At 31.6% G+C, this 17455-nt stretch overlaps 1 protein-coding gene across 5 annotated transcripts in view; it reads right to left on the reverse strand.

The window, feature by feature from the left end:
* The window catches only part of LAMA2 (laminin subunit alpha 2), a 747833-nt gene that overhangs the window by 520643 nt on the left and 209735 nt on the right, over positions 1-17455 (reverse strand). For all 5 annotated transcript variants that reach the window (XM_023503203.2, XM_023503202.2, XM_031964285.1 and 2 more), the window contains exon 2: positions 3415-3585. In XM_023503203.2, coding sequence (XP_023358971.1) covers positions 3415-3585 — 171 coding nt within the window. The remainder of the gene's footprint in view (positions 1-3414; positions 3586-17455) is intronic.

Below are 17455 nucleotides of genomic sequence, written 5' to 3' on the forward strand. Positions count from 1 at the left end.
AAAGTAAAAGTGCTGAGTATATTTAATAATTAGAGTTGGCTCTAATGGAAAGTGGGAGTGAAGAAAGATGTCAAGTTTTTAAAACAGCAAATGCCAGAAGCATATCTAAATATCAAATAAAATGTCCTCAGTGGCACAAGTGGGTATTAAAATTGGCACATTTAGGAATTGGTACCATAAATGAGATATTGCTGGCATCAGTCTAGAAGGAAAATAAATATCAGAGGGAACATCATTCCCTAAACATCCTCTGACATAAACAGTCCTGCATCATCTTTATAGCCAGTGGATTGTAATATGTGGTAGAAAAACAAATACGCAGCACACATTAGTAAAGCAACTTCAGGACTCCTAGGTAATTGGGATGGAAGTTGTCTAATTGGAAAATTTGATATCTGCCACCTCAGGTCAAATTGATATGAGGATTAGTCACCAAAAGGAGGATTGGGAGAAGAATCAACAATTAACCATAATCCCCATTACAGAAGTTTAATCATAATTAATTTGAAAACATTGATTAATTGTTGGTATGTTTTCCTTATTTAAAAGGGAATGAAAAATATAGCAAACTCAACAGGGAAAGATTTGCAAGTTAATTCAAGGGCCAACCTCATTTTATGACTGGCTAAGGGGATAGTTGATGAAGTGAACCTTTCAAACTGTTAGCTTTTAATTTGGAGTCACAAAGCCAAAACACTTTCAGATTCAGATGAGGTATTATAGATTTGCTAGCTCTTAGGAGATCACTGGATATGTGGACTTTTATTTCATGAGTAAAATGAACTTTTTAATAAAGTATTTTTATGTAATCTTTGTTTTATTTTATTTGGCATGGTAGATTGAGAGGGAATTGGAGGAAGTTAAGTCCTATAGTACCCAAGGAGGACTTGAAATGGAATCTAGCTGCCCATTAAATATTTACATGTGTGTGTGTGTGTGTGTACATATATATATATATATATATATATATATATATATATCACAGAAAAAATCAGGTTGTCACAACTACTGTAAATGAGTATACAGATAGCTATCAAAAGCATTCTTGTTCTTTGGGAAAAGTGGTCCATGACTGATTGTCTCGAAAGGTCAGAAAACATGAAATGATAATGATGGTGAAAAGGGCATTTAAAAAGCAGTTTTAGATTGAAAAAGCAGTTTACATATGTAATTTCATTTGATCCTCAGACTAATTCTGTGAGGTAGATAATATGATTATTTGCAGAAGCTGACTTGCCTAGGATCACATAGTTAGTGTTTGAGATAGAATCTAATCTCAGGTCTTCCTAATGCCAAGTTTTATGTTTCATCTACTGTACCTTGTGGCTGTCTAGTACAAAGGAAGTATTTGTAAACATGTTTAAATAGTGAAGCTTTCAATCAGGAAATAAAGACAAAGAATGATGATTTATTCTTTTTAATAGGATTTTCAGAAGGCAATGTGGTACAGAGGAAAGAGGAATGAATATGAAGTCAGAGGATGTAAGTTCAAATATTACCTCTGGTATTTGCCTCCTGTGGTGCCCAGGACTAACCATTAACTTTCCTTTGGCCTCAGTTTCTGCATTGAACTATATCAATGAAATTCAAGTCAAACAGAAAATGATCCCTTCAGTATACATACTGACCGAGAAAACAACTAATCTTATCTGTATTGTATTATATTTTTGTTTATTTTGTTAAACATTTTCCAATTTTATATTTAAAATTTTTATTTTATTCTGAACTTAAGAAATAAAATAAGTATTTCTATAACAGTAGATTGCATATGAAACTGCAAATATATGTACAACTTGCTATTTTTTAAATATATGATAAGCTTTCAAAATCAAACTTAAATATTCAATCAATAAAGAAATCTACATGTTAGCCACATTATTATTGTTTAAATGCATATTCACATAGGTATAAATGTCTATTATATATGTGTGTGTGTGCATGTACATAAGCATGTAGGTGTATGTATGTGTGTATATGTATGGGTGTAGGTATGGATAAACAAAAATACATATACACGCACACACTCACACATGGTAAGTATACTGCTAGGGTAAGAGACTTTATCCACTGTACTCAAAATATCACCATTTGCCATAACTGATGGTTCTACATTTGAATGATGTGGTGCTGACTGATGAAGGACCTATGTTTTCTTGGTGTTAACCGTTAGACCAAAATTAGTATGAGCAGCAGAGAATCAGTTCATACTTTGCTGCATCTCACCTTCAGAGGCTACTGAGTGCAGAATCATCTGCAAACAAAAAACTATGCACCAACACTTGATGACATTGTCTCAGTTACTTCATTGCTAAAATGGGGTTAATGATAACACTTTTCCTGAATAATTGTTTTAAGGCCAAAATAACATAGATAAAATCTGCACATGCCTTAAAGCACTATATAAATGTTAGCTATGACAATGACGGTAATCTTAAAATGATGATGCTAGTTCCTGAGTACAGAACAGTAGAAATGAACTCTATACTATGGTTAAGCTTATATCCCCCTACTGCCTTATCTCATCCCTCTTAAGACATTCCTCTCCTTCCCTCATTCCACTGTTGCCCAGGCCTTCTTACTAGAAAGCATCCTTTCTCTCTTTCTGATTTAGAGTCTATCCATTTTTTCCCTCAAATGCAACTTAGTTCCACTATGGTCTTTGCAATCTCTTTCCTTTCTCATGAACTTGCCTGAGCTCCTGGAATTATTCTATTGAGCCTTTTATTAACTGCTTAACTATTTTTTCTGGGAAAGTTAAAGGCCTAGTATATCCACCTCATTTTACAAAATGGGAAATAGGAGCAGAAACTTCCTTATACTTGTACAGAAGTCTAAAGAGCTTAGGCTCACAATAGATACCTGATAAATATGTTACCTTGAATTCTAGGCAATAAGTATCAAGGAAGCTCTTAGCCTAGGATTCTTACAATTCTCAGAACTTTACAGGTTTAGGTCCAAAGGAGATTTTTAAAAAACTATGTGATCAAAGGATGGTTTTAGGTATGCCTGAGGACATCTATGTGGCACAATGGATAGAATGTTAGACCAGGAGTCAGAAGAATCATCTTTCTGAATTTAAATCCAACCTCAGACCCTTAGTAGCTGTGTCATTCATTCTGGGAAAGACTTTTAAATCTGTTTTTCTCAGTTTCCTCATCTTTCAAATGAGTGAGAGTAGGAAATAGCAAATTATTCTAGTATCTCTGCCAAGAAAACCCTAAATGAGGTCACAAACAGCCATACACAACTGCAAACAGTGCAACAACAACTAGTTATTCCAAAATATTCTATATTTTTTTAGGTCTTTACAATGCTATCCTTCTCTTCCAACAACATTCTATAGAACCTACCATTCTATGGTAGATAACCCCCACATACATATTCTAAAACAAATGCCAAAACCCAAACACATACGGTATGCAAAGCTGCTATTCTGATTACAAGTTCTACACTGGGGGTTCCTCACAGGTTGCCCTGGGACATGTTCCACCAACTTGCAGTACATTTCAGGACCTCGGTCCCCACAGGTAGCATTGGTGGTGATGAGTGCATTTGTGGCCAGATTCAGCACAGCTGGAAATAAACCTACAAGAAATAAAGAAATGAATCAGGCAAGAAATAAGGCAACACAGTTTTGTCTAATTGTTGAAAATTGTCAAACAAAAAGAAAGTAAATTTTCAAAAAGCACTAGACTAAGTTTTAACTTAAAATCAATCCTAATTTAATAAAACATAGTATAAAAATAAAAAAAAACAGTTTGGCATACTTATCAAAAACACAGCAGAAGAGTCTTTGCTATGTGTTCAAGTTATCTAACAGTTAAAATCTCAGACATTCTTAGGTATTAACTTTTACAATTTAATTAGAGAGAATAATTAATGTCTGGTTCACTTAAAAAATAAGACTGCTGTCTATGTGGTTTGCAAAATATTTTACATCTTCTGAAAGTTAATTTTATAATCCATTCTAATTATTTTGTACCTAACATTGTAGGTGATTAATGGAAACACACAAAAACATTTTAGCTTTCCAGAAATGATACTCCTGGAAAAGAAAGTTAACCACAAGAACAGTTAGGTACCAAGTAAGAAAAAATGTTGAGTACTAATGTCATGCTTCATTTCTGGTCAATTGCTAGTATATGAATAACATAATTCTTTATCACTGAGGAAGAAAATACCCTCCTCCCCATCCCTTGAATTAACCTAATTCTCTATTGCTTTGAATCTAGTAAAGGAGATTGTGATTGTCTCAGCCCCAATTAAGTCAGATAATAAGTGAGTTATAGGAATGTGATCACTAAACAAATTTAATCATAGTTTTGCAAACAGGGAATGAATACATGAATATATGCACTAAAAAAAAGAGCTTAGACATCATCTTTCAAGAAATCTGCAAGGAAAATTGCCCTAATGTCCTAGAACCAGAAAGTAAAAGAGCCATTGAAAGAATTCACCAATTACCTCGTGAAAGATACACCCAAGGAATAGCATAGCTAAATTTCAGAATTATCAGATCAAGGAGAACTTACAGCAAGCAGCCAGAAAGAAACAATTCAAATATCAAGGAGCCACAATCAGGATTATTCAGGACCTAGCAGCTTCTACTTTAAAGGATTGAAGAGTCTGGAATATGATATTCTGGAGGGCAAAAGATCTTGCAGCCAAGAATCAGTACTTCAGCAAAATTAAGCATTATCTTTTTTTTTTAATAACTGACTATATCTATAACCAAACTAACAGAAATCATATGATTATCTGAACAGATGCAAAAAAAACATTTGACAAAATCCAACACCAATTCCTATTAAGGAAATTTTAAATTCCTGAATTTAAATTAATTAAAATAAAATAAATAAAAACACTAGAGATCATAGAAATAAATGGAATCCTTAAAATGATCAGTAGCATCTATTTAAAACCACCAGCAAGCACCATATGTAATGGGAATAAACTAGAACTAAAATCAGGGGTAAAACAAGGCTGCCCACTATGACCATTATTCTTCAATATTGTATTAGAAATGTTAGCTTTAGCAATGAGAGAAGAAAAAAAGTTTAAAAGAATTAGACTAGGTAATGAAGAAACAAGATTATCACTATTTGCAGATGATATGATGATATGCTTAGAGAATCCTAGAGAATCAACTAAAAAACAATTAAATACAATTCACAACTTAAGCAAAGTTGAAGGATACAAAATAAATCCACATAAACTATTAATACTTGTATGTTACCAACAAAGTCTGGCAATAAGGGATACAAAGAGAAATTCCATCTAAAATAAATATAGATAATATAAACTATTTTGGACTCCACCTTCCAAGATAAAGTAAGGACCTATATAAACACAATTCCAAAATTTGTATTCCACACAAATAAAGGTCAGTCTAAACAATTGGGAGAACATCAAGTTCTAATGGGTAGGCCAAGCTAATATAATAAAAATGGCAATTCTAACTAAATTAATCTATTTATTCAATGCCATGCCAATTAAACTGCCAAGAAATTAATTTACAGAGCTAGAAAAAAAATAAGAAACTTCCATCTGGAAGAACAAAAGGTCAAGAATTTCAAGAGAACTCATGAAAAGAATGCAAATGAAGGTGACCTAGCTGTACCAAATCTAAAACTATATTAATAAAGCAGTTGTCATCAAAACCATTTGGTACTGGTTAAAAAATAGTTTAGTTGATCAGTGGAATAGGTTAGATTCACAAGGCACAATATTCAATCACTATTCAATCACAAATTTAGTGTTTGATAAACCCAAAAGCCCTAACTTCTGGGATAAGAATTTAATATTTGCCAAAAATTGCTGTGAAAATTGAAAAAATAGTATGGCAGAAACTAGGTGTTCATCAGCACCTGACACCATATACCAACTTAAGATCAAACTAGTTTCATGATTTAGACATAAAGAATGTTATTATAAGCAAATTAAAAGAACAAAGGATAGTCTCCTTCTCAGATCTGGTGGAGAAGAAAGGAATCTGTGCCCAAAGAAGAACTTGAGTATATTATGAAATGCAAAATAGATTATTTTGATTATATTAGCTTAAAAAGGGTTTATACAAATAAAACAATGCAAAAAAGGTTAGAAGGGAAGCAGGAAACTGGGGGAAAATTTTACATCCAAGGGTCCAGATAAAGATCTCATTTCTAAAATATATAGGAAATTGTTTCAAATTTATAAGAATAAAAACCATTCTCCAATTGATAAATGGTCAAAGGATATGAACAATTTTCAGATGAAGAAATTAAAACCATTTCTAGTCATATGAAAAAATTCTCTAAATCACTGCTGACCAGAGAAATGAAAATTAATACAACTCTGAAGTAGCAATACATACCTTTCAGATTGGCTCAGATTACAGAAAAAGATAATGACAAATGTTGGAGGGGCGGTACATTGCTCCACATTACTGATGGGGTTATGAAGTGTGTGATCCAACTATTCTGGAGAGCTATATGGAGCTATGCTCAAAGGGCGATCAAACTGCATATCTTCTCATCCAGTAGGGTGTCTACTGGACCTGTATCTCAAAGAAATCATAAAAAAAGGGAAAAGGATACATATGTGCAAAAATACTTGTTGCAGCCCCTTTTGTAGTGGCAAAGAACTAGAAACTGAGGGATGCCCATCAGGTGGAGAATGGCTGAATAAGTTGTGGCATATGAATGTTATGGAATATTATTGTTCTATAAGATATGATCAACAGGATGATTTCAGAAAGGCTTGGAAAGACTTATATGAAGTGATGCCAAGTGACCTGAATAAGACCATGAGTACACTGTACACAGCAACAACAAAATTATGCAACAATCAATTATGATGAACATGGCTCCTTTCAACAATGAGGTTATTTAGGCCAGCTCTAATAGATTTGTATGGAAAGAGCAATCTGCACTCAGAGAAAGGACTTCAGGGACTTAGTATGGCTTACAACATAGTATTTTCACTTTTTATTGCTGTTTGTTTTCATTTTGTTTTCTCTTATTTTTTCCTTTCTTGATATGCTTTTTGTTGAGCAGCATGATAACTGTGGAAATATGTATAGAAGAATTACACATGTGTAATGCTTATTGGATTAATTTCTCTCTAGGGCATTGGGGGGAAGAAAGGGAGAAAAAAATTGGAACACAAGGTTTTACAAAGGTAAATGTTGAAAACTTTCTTTTCTTTTTATTTTCAAAATAAGTTATTATTCAAAAAAATAAAATACAAAATACAAGTATCTCTTTAAATTAAAGAATAAAAATGCCTTTTCCCGATCATTACTCTGTGTTCTTATCAATAGAATGTAAGATCCATGAGAAAAGCTTTTTTTTAAATTTATATCCCCAGTGATTATCATAATACTTATTAAACTATAAGCATACAATAAATTCTTTTTTATTATTCTATCAAAAATATATCACATACACACACAGGTAAGATTTTAAGATAAATTTTCTGATCACTTTCATTTCAATGAAAGATATGTTATGGAGACATCTACTATGATGATATTACTATTGAGTACACTTAGGGATCATAAAACTCTCATGCCATGGAAGAAAATTTATAAGGGTTATAAATCAAGTAAAATGAGATAAAAGAAAGCATATCATTAAACACTGATATTTGTGCCTATCTTGAGAGTCAATAAATTCTATGGGGAAAAATAGCTTTTCTTTTATAGGATTAACCTCAATAAGTAACTAATAAGCATATTGTTATGAGCAAAGAACCCAATCTTTTGCAAGAAGTAGTCGCAGAATTTGTGGTTGTTGAATAAATTAATTAACTTTAAAAACACATTTGATTATGATGACTTGCAACCCAGACATGCCTTATAAAAGAAATACAGCATGTTGACATTGATAAAAAGTCTGCTAAAAATAAGGAAGATTTTTAATTTTAATTTTAAAAACAGAATGATAGGGTCCTCTTCAAGAATAAAGCACAAATAACAACAGTATATAATACTTAATTCTCATGGAAGACTTTTCTACTGACACTGTCAGTGACTTTATTGCTCACTTGAAACTATGTAAAGCATGTTTGTCTGGCAAGGTCCCCAATTAGTTACTAACTTGTGCAATTTGTAGTCAGTCAATATTTGGAATTCTGCTGAATTGGCAACATGTCATATTATGGATCACAGCCCATTTTCATTATGTTTTAAAATCCATAAGCCAGTACCTGTTATATTTCCATTCCAAAGCAGTAGGTAATATTTATTGCCATCTACAATCTAGTACTTGGTTAAGAGAGTGTGAACACTGCAAATACAAATGAAGCCCAAGCAGCAGACCAGTCTTTTTATACATTATTGACTTACAGCCTTGTTATTCAATTGGGGGCCATGTAATGTTAACAACATAAAAGCCAGCAATCACTAAACCATAACATTAAGATTGACACTTTGCTTCCAGTACAGTATCAGAACTAAACAAATTTCAGTCTGTTGCTGTTGTTGAAAGGAACAAAACCTGACAGAGGGACAAGTTGAGGGAGGGGGTGAAGAAGAGGGAAGACTCATAGTACATGTTTATACTACAAAAAAAAAAAAAAAAGGGAAAATATCCCATTTTGAATCAAAGCGTGTTTCGGGAGGAGATCTCACCAGAAATAGTCTAGGGTTTATCTTATGTTAACACATCTTTAAAAAAAGTGAAAAAAGCAAACATCTCCATATGCCTTCAAGATAAGTATCAGGATGTTTGATGTCACAAAAACAGATAATTAGATAATTTAGATAATTAATTGATTTTCCCCTTTTAATCTGGCTATTGGTAGTGAAAACATTTCAAGATCACAGGATATATATATATATATATATATATATATATATATATGTATATGTATATGTATATGTTTATTTATTTTTCTATGTTCTTTTATGATTATTCCAAACTTTCAAAAATGAACATATTCTAAAATTCTCTGTTTATGGACATGTGTGAGCATTATATTGGCACTTATGAATTTGCTCATCCAATTAAAATATAAATGCATATGTTTATATATGTTTCAATAATTTCTCTTGAATTATTCCAAAGTGGCTTCACAAATGAATATAGTCTAAAAGTCTGTAGTTACAGACATGTGCAAGAGTTATATTGTTATTTGTGTATTCATTCATTCATTCAATGAAAGTATATAAAGTTTTCTGTGCCAAAAGATGAACTGAGACAGTTTGACTTTTTGAAAATTATCAATACAAATAGAAGTAAAAGTATTCTTTGATGTTTCATTAAAGAAACTTTGTGATGACTAATGAATATCTATGCTTCAAAGACAAGCTATCTCATTACATCAACTCCCCTTCTGGCTTTAGCACAGAGTAAGAAAGAGGAAATGTATAAAACATATTAATGTTCCTCTAAGATCAACCCTAGAATTGTTTTCAGGGGGTGATTCTATTTCCTTGTGCAGTTTTCTATAAATGTTATCCTTTAAACACTGAGTGGAAGAGAAAAGAGTCTATCTTCTAGGGGCTAGAAGTACTTATTCTACTGCCTGGCATAAAGGAGATTCTTATGCTTATTGACGACTTGACTTTAATCAGATGTTTCCTTAAGGAGCTTAATACAATAGTCTCTAGTCAATTAAGACTAATTAAGAGATAAAAAAGTCTAGTGGATAGAATATTTGCCTTGGAATCTTGAACACTTGGACTGATAAAAATATAGACTTCAAGTTAAAAGGAATCTCAATAGTCAACCCTTTCATTTTAAAAATGTTAATGGTAAGACCCAGAAAACTAATGTGACTTGTCCAAGGTCACCAAATATTAAGAGATGGGAGCAAAGTTTAAATCTACTTTTTCTGACTCAAATCTAGTGTTTCTTCTACTCTAACTCTTGCCATAGATAGATAAATATTGACATAGATAAAACTATAGAGACAGAGTAATCCTGGTAGTCATTTAATTCCTGAGGACCCCAAGAGTATTATTTTACTTCTATCTATGTAAGTCCAAATATTCCCTCCAAAAAGTTAATTAGATAATTATAGTCTGATTATATTAGTATTTGATTAAAGAGACACTTTTTTTTTTCAAGAAAAAATAGGTTTCTTTGTTTTGCTTAAGTTGAGGAGCTGGGGCATAAATTGTCAGAGATTTGATTTCGTGATATCCAACCAAAAAGTTGGAGACTAGAATCTAATTCTTTAATTCCATGTCTACAACACTTTTCTTTTGGGTTTAAGAGAAAAACTTTAAAAACAAATATACACATCTACAATGTAAACTAAAATTCCAAAGTGTTTGGATGCATTTACTTTAATTTGATCTTCAATATGCTTTTGAGTTCAGGAAAATACATTACGGTGATTTTATATATGAGAAAACTGAATCTAGGATGGTAAATATTTTCTCAAGTTCATATAGTTTGTTGGTGTCAAATGCAAGACAATTTAAGAATGAAAAAAAAGTGTTGCAAAAGAAAATCAAAAAAGGAAACAACCTCTTCAAGGAAGTCAGAAGACAGAAAAAAATGAAGAAAAAGAAGACAATAATGATCACTAAACTTTTAAAATAACCAATAACAAGGAATTGTTCATTGGTGCCACTGATAGAGAATCAATGCACTCCTGGGCAGGGGAAGCAGAATTATAAATCCTTGCTTTGATTAACTGAGTTTGTATCTGTATGTATGGCATAAAAATCTATTTCTCTTGCTATTGCCTCCAGCATCCAATTAATCTCACTGATACCTTCTATACTATACATTCAGTGTCCCTTTGTCCTTCAGTCATACTCACCACAAAATCACCAAACCTGTATGACACTTAATGTTTTCTCTCATCTTTAACATGCCAAATCCCATCAGAGAATCTTGATAACTAGAATATATGTTCATGGTAACAAATTTATGTTTTCTGAGACCATTTGGTCTCAGATTGAGGTCCCATTGAGGTCCAATGCCATTTCATCTATGTCATTCCTAGCAGATCTATTTTCTTAAGAATTTAGGCCACTTCATGAATTCTTTTACCTGCCTTTTTCTCTATTACCAAATTTCTCAGTATTTTCACCTATCTTTTATGGGATTATAGCATGAACTATATAGGAATTCAGAGATCATGTTGTCCAATAACTTCATTTTCTTCTTAAGGATATTGGGTCTGTCAAAGTTTGTCCAAGGTTAGGCAGTTTTGGTCAGAGCAATGGTTTTCACCAATAAATGGGCACAAAGAGAAAGCAAATGACAGTTTGTGGTATAGAAAGGAATCTTACCATGTATTAAAGAAGTTTAATTTTAAATACCATCTATCAATCATAAGGTAATATAATTTAGGGATTTGGTCTATGCCATTGCCCATATCTCCATGTTGATGATTTTCCAATTGATGTTACTCACTCTAACCATCTTAGTGAATTTTAATCCCACATTTCCATTTGCCTGAAAAGTTTACTTAAATGTCTTGATTATGCCTTAATATGAACATTATTAAAACAGAATTACTTATCTCCTCTCCATATCAGTTTCTATTCCTGAATTTATTGTTTCTGTTAACAGTAACAACATTCCTCTCATAATGCATGTGCAAATTCCGGGTATCATTCTTGCTTCCCACATCAAAACATTCCACAAGTGTTGCCACTTTTCCCTTCATTACATATACCTCTTACTTTCCATTTCTGCTTTCATGCCTCTAAATGATGTACCTTCCCCATCTTGCCTAGACAATTGCAAAAGTCTTCTAATTTCTCCCCCCTTCTCAAGTCTTTTCTTCTTACAATTTCTCCTTTTCACAAGAGGCAGATAAATCTTTCCAGTATAGCTGTTATAACTTATAGGGTCAAAAACCTCTCATGATTCTCCATTGTCTGCTGAATAAAGTCCAAACTCATTATGCTTAATAGCTATCGTCTTCCACATTAAATCCAACCAACTAATTCAGCCTTATTTGTCACTCTTCTTATATGTTGTATCTCAAACTGGACTACTTTTCGAATTATCCCTGAAAACCCTGAGATTCCAGATATGGCCCAGTGAAAAGCAAAGTATTATTGTAAATTAGTTGATTTCACCTCCAGATTTTATTCTCTGGAGCAAAACAGAATGAGTCCAATTTCTCTTCTACTCATAGATTATAACAGTGTTAATTAATAGTATTACTAATTACTCATCAAAGGAGCCAATAACATTTGCAAGCGCCACTTGCCTTTTACTGTGCACCACAGAGAAGTTTATCTTAGGTCCCAATAACAACAACCTAGACAAACTGAAGAAGGGTCAAACCTGGATCAGCTTTAGTGTTACTTGAATATTTTTCAAAATTTGGTCTATATGAATTGAAGCTGTATGCCTTAGAACTCTCCTATAAAAAACCTTGGTTTTTATTTTTGTGTTTTCTCCCCCTTGAATCTTTTATTGCTAAAACACAGGTAAATTATTTTAGTCCCTATTGATGAAAGGTGGGGGGGTGAGATTAAAGCCTAATTCTAGATTTATGTATAACAATCAAGACTTAGTGCTAGTGACAACAGAACCTGTACAAAATACAAAATATATCAACTCCCTAACTCTGTCTTGGATTTTCCAGCTTTCATGTCTCTGACCATACTATTCCTTTGACCTAGAAAAATCTTTCCTATATCCTCCTACTGAAATTGGACCTATACTTTAAGACCTAGTACAAATATCACATTCTATGTGTCTCCATTGTCTATTTATAACTCTCCTAGCCTGACAGTTAAGGTAGTCCAGATAATCCTCTAATAAACTAATTCACTGACTGCCAAAGGTTAGAGATAACATTTCTTTACTCAGCTCTTTGTACATGGTATATTTCATGTGATGCTTTGTCTTGTAACTACTCTATGTACATCTTCTTTATCTCTAACATAAGAAGAAAATTGTGCGTGTGCATATGTTCATACACTTGTGTATAAATGCTATGTCCAACACTTACTGCTCTAAATCTCAATTTCTTCATCTGTAAACTGGGAAAATTGATATATAATAGATGCTTCATGTATGGGTCAACTATTATACTATTCTGAGGTAAGAGACTTTGTCTAACTGACATGTACACTTCCCATGGAGTCTTGGATTAATTATTAGAAGCAATTAGGTAGCATAGTGGATAGAGCAGATGCCAAGTATAGAGTCAGGAAGCCCAAGTTCAAGTCTGGTCTCTGATACTTTTTAGTTGTGTGACCCTGCATAAATCACAACCACTGTCTGTTTGCCTTAGTTTCTTCATCAATGAAATGGGAGTAATAATAGTACCTACCTCTCATGATTATTGTGAATATCAAATGAAATAATTGTAAATCATTTAGCACAGTGCCTGGAATATAGTAAGCTCTATAAAATGTTAGTTATTATTATTATTAAATATGTGGTTAAAATTAAAAATAATTTTATTTTAATAGAAATCATATATGAAGCACTCCCATTATATTTGTTTTTCTTTCCTGAGATTCATAGATAGGTTTTCATCCTCTGTAAAAGATTCTTTTGTAAACTTGAGAATGATGGTACTTGTTAACATTTCTTTATTTTTAAACCATCTTTGGGAGTCAGAACTAGGCCAGTGATTACTACCCTCATCTTTGTAGTCCACATCACTGTAGAAAGTATTTGCTAGTGGGTTGTGATCCTTTCTAGTGACATGAATAACAGAAGGATGATCTCAGTAGTCCTTTAAGTGATAAATGTGCTTCCCTTTCCAAATTATGGCTGTGCATTCCAGACTCAGGCTTTCCTTTTTCATATCTATTAATACCTTTAAAATTCAATACACAATGCTTAGAAAGAAATACAGTGTATACATATCTGTATGAGGGAAGTGGAAGAAAGATGTTTTGGATTTGAAAGTCTTAGTTAATGTTATTCCAACTAAGTGCCACATTTGGTAGGCAGTAGAATAAAATAACTATCATTATATAATTTCTATCATTGATGAGTGAGCCTATTTGGCAAATTTACCACAGATATAATGATTTTCAATGAAAAATGAAAAAAAAAATCTTACACTATGAAGCATTTCCAGCACTATACATTTCTACTTATACAATGAGTAGAAATGTTTGTTTCCATTCAGGGAGACTTGTTACAAAATCCTTTGTTTATATAGAGATATAAAATAAATTATTCTCCAATCACAAAACAAGTAATTTTTTTTCCTCTTCAGAGTTTGCTATTTGCCTGCCTTCTTTTGCATCCTGGTTCTTCCTTTTACATGATTTCAAAAATTTGCATCCTAGTCAGGAACTTATTAAATTCATAAATTTCATGGACAGCTCCTTTAAATTCTTGTTGATGTTTGTGAATTATTTTTTTTCTTTCCTGTTTGTTCATCTTCACTGTACTGTTATTGTCTTCCAAACTCCAGGATATTTGAGAGTTTTAGCACAAAGAGATTAAGTGATATGGACTTGCTCTTTTCTTATAGTTAGAGCTGAATGCTAGATTTTCTTATTTTCTCTTGGTTTTTCCATTCTTTGTTAAATGGCTAAGTATAACTCACATAGATATTTCAGGTACATGGAAAACTTCATAACTGAAGAATGGATTGAAAGTCTAGAAGACCAAATGATTATATAAAATAATTCAAGTTTAGAAATTATGGACTCCATGATCAACTGTATGAGCTTAGAAAAATCACTCAAAAATTCTGTCTTTATTCTTCTAGCCATTAAGTCAGTTTGAGCCCAAATGGAAAAATACACACATACCCACACATACCCACCCACACACCCACACATACATATACACACACACACATACACCTGATAAAATGTTTTGAACTCCTTAGAATTAAATTCAAAATATAGTTGCTAAGAGCTCGCTTTTCATATGAGCTATGTTGCTGATTTGTATTCTGGTTAATTTGCAAATAGGTAAAATTATCTTCTAATGATCAATTAAATTCAGAATTGCATATGTAGCCATTTAAAATCATGAGAACCAATATTTCTTATTTTATTGGTTCAAGTGAGAACTACATTTTTTTTTTCATTTTAAAGTGCTGTGTTATACAATCATGAAAGAAATTCTATTAATATAAGAATTTCTCAAGCCCATATATGATGGGATCTATCTCTCCAATACAAGCCCTAAACATCCAATTTATCTCCTATAGATTCCTATTACTTTGTCTCATGTACCTAGCTCAAAGGGATAGCCTAACATCTGTGTTGCTATGATAATTAAGTTGTGTTCATTCAGTTTGATTTGCAAGTAAATTTTTAACAAATTTATAAAGAGCAATTAATATACACATGGGCAAAATTATTCTCAAAAACAAAGAAAAGCATTATAAAAAATGATTCTGGCACACAAATATGATTTTTAATCCCCCCAAAAAACAGGAAGACAAAATAGATAGATAACCATTAGGTGAAATCACTATTGAATATTGATGCCAAATTTAAAGAATAGTACTTTATTCTATCCGGAAAATAACTGATTATGCCCAACTTAAAGTCATACAAGGAATGTAAAGATATTTCAATATTTGGAAAACAATATATATAATTAGCACAATCACAAAAATGACAAAAATACTTGATTATCTCAATAGGTGCTTAAAAATTGAAAAAAAAATCCATTTATGTTAAAAAGCCTAAAATATAGATGTGAAAAATCCCTCATTTGATATGCCAAAAGCATATATTTAAAACCACCAATTTCTGTTACTTTCAGTAGAAAAACACTAAAAGCATTCTCAATACAAGCATGGGGTTAAGCAAGGTTGGTTTTCCTCACCATAAGTATCTTACATAGTTGTAGAAATGCTAGCTCTATTGATAAACAAGTAAACGAAATCAAATGTACAGACATTAAGAGAGAGGAATGAAAATTATCTGTATTTGTAAATGACATGATTCAGTACTTAGATAACTCCAGAAAACCAAATGAGACATTACTTGTGAGAATTAATAACTTCAGAAAGTTAGCAAGATTTTTTAAAAAATCCAAATGTCAAACCCTCAAATCAGGAAGATTTCCATATAACACTACCCAAACCCAGGAAAAATGACAAGGAATTTAATTCATTCAATGTAACAACAAATGAATAATATATATATATATATATATATATATGTGTGTGTGTGTGTGTATATATATATATGTTGACTTATAATCTGTCTATCTATATATATGTTGACTTATAATCATATATGCAAACAGTATAAATTTAAGTACCAAAAAATCTTAAGGAACTAAAGGAAAACACAAGTAAATGAGATACTCATTGTTAGTAGATAGGCTATTCTAATATAATTAAAATTATAATATCACATAAATTAATATTCATGTTTGGGGGAAGCTATCAGAACTTGACAAAATAATTCCATTAGAAGAACAAAGATCTGTAATTCAAGAAAAATGATGAAAAAACATAAAAATATACCAAAATTCCTTACAGTAGCAATGAAATGATAAGAAATTAGATTCTCATCAATTAAGGCATGCCCCAAATTTTATAGTATATGCATGAAATACAATATTGTTTTAGAAATGACAAAGCTGAAAATAATCATTAAATTATGGAAAGATTTCTGTGAATTGATATGAAGTGAAATAAGCAAAATCAAAAGGATAATATACGCAGTGACTCTAACAAGAAAAATGAAAAAAAGATCACTTAAAGTTGAATTCCATAACAGATATCCAACAAATATGTTCCATAAATTGAACTCTATGGTATTAATTCTTTGTAACCCTACATAAGTTCTACAAAATATTATCCTTCTATTTCATGGTAAAGAGTTAGGAGAATAATAGAATAAAAAGTATTTATACTGTCAGACATAACAGATGTTTTGATTAATTGTCTTTGTTCCAAATGAGGATAAGGGTCGGTTTGAAAAAGCCAGATCAAAAACATGGCTATGATATGTAAAATTAGGATTTAAAGATAAAATTTATTTTTTATTTTAAAATTGATATTTGAGATGCATTGAATAATTTCACATATTTTCTTTACTTGGCCAAGAACTAAGTCTGTCTATAATATATTTTTAAGTGCATGCAAATACATGTGTATTTATACATTTTTAGTATAAATGTATATGCATATATATTTACAAATTTTGTTGCAGTATAATTTAGTTTAATACCTTTACTGATTACTGAAAATGTTTGATGACTTTTATTATGAGTTTATATCACCCCAGGCATAGCTTTCCTTATTACTAAATATTCTGTGAATATTATATAGCTCTTTAAGAAAACCTGACAAATATAATCTGAATTTACACAGTAAGTTAGGGAGCTATTAGTCTCTTTGCAAAGTGATTCACCTTCATTTTTTTTTTTAAAGTAGTGGACTCTTCAGAGCATTTTAAATGCAACTCAATTTAAAGATCAATTTCAGAAATGTGCTTATATAAATTGAGTTTCACATGTATGTAGCTATGAGAATTGTCCTTGATATTGATAAATTTCAAATATAAGATTTAAGCCTCCACGTAAGTTTATGAAAATTCTAATTACTGGAT

The sequence above is a fragment of the Sarcophilus harrisii genome, chromosome 4, assembly GCF_902635505.1.
Source record: "Sarcophilus harrisii chromosome 4, mSarHar1.11, whole genome shotgun sequence".
NCBI classification, from domain to species: domain Eukaryota; kingdom Metazoa; phylum Chordata; class Mammalia; order Dasyuromorphia; family Dasyuridae; genus Sarcophilus; species Sarcophilus harrisii.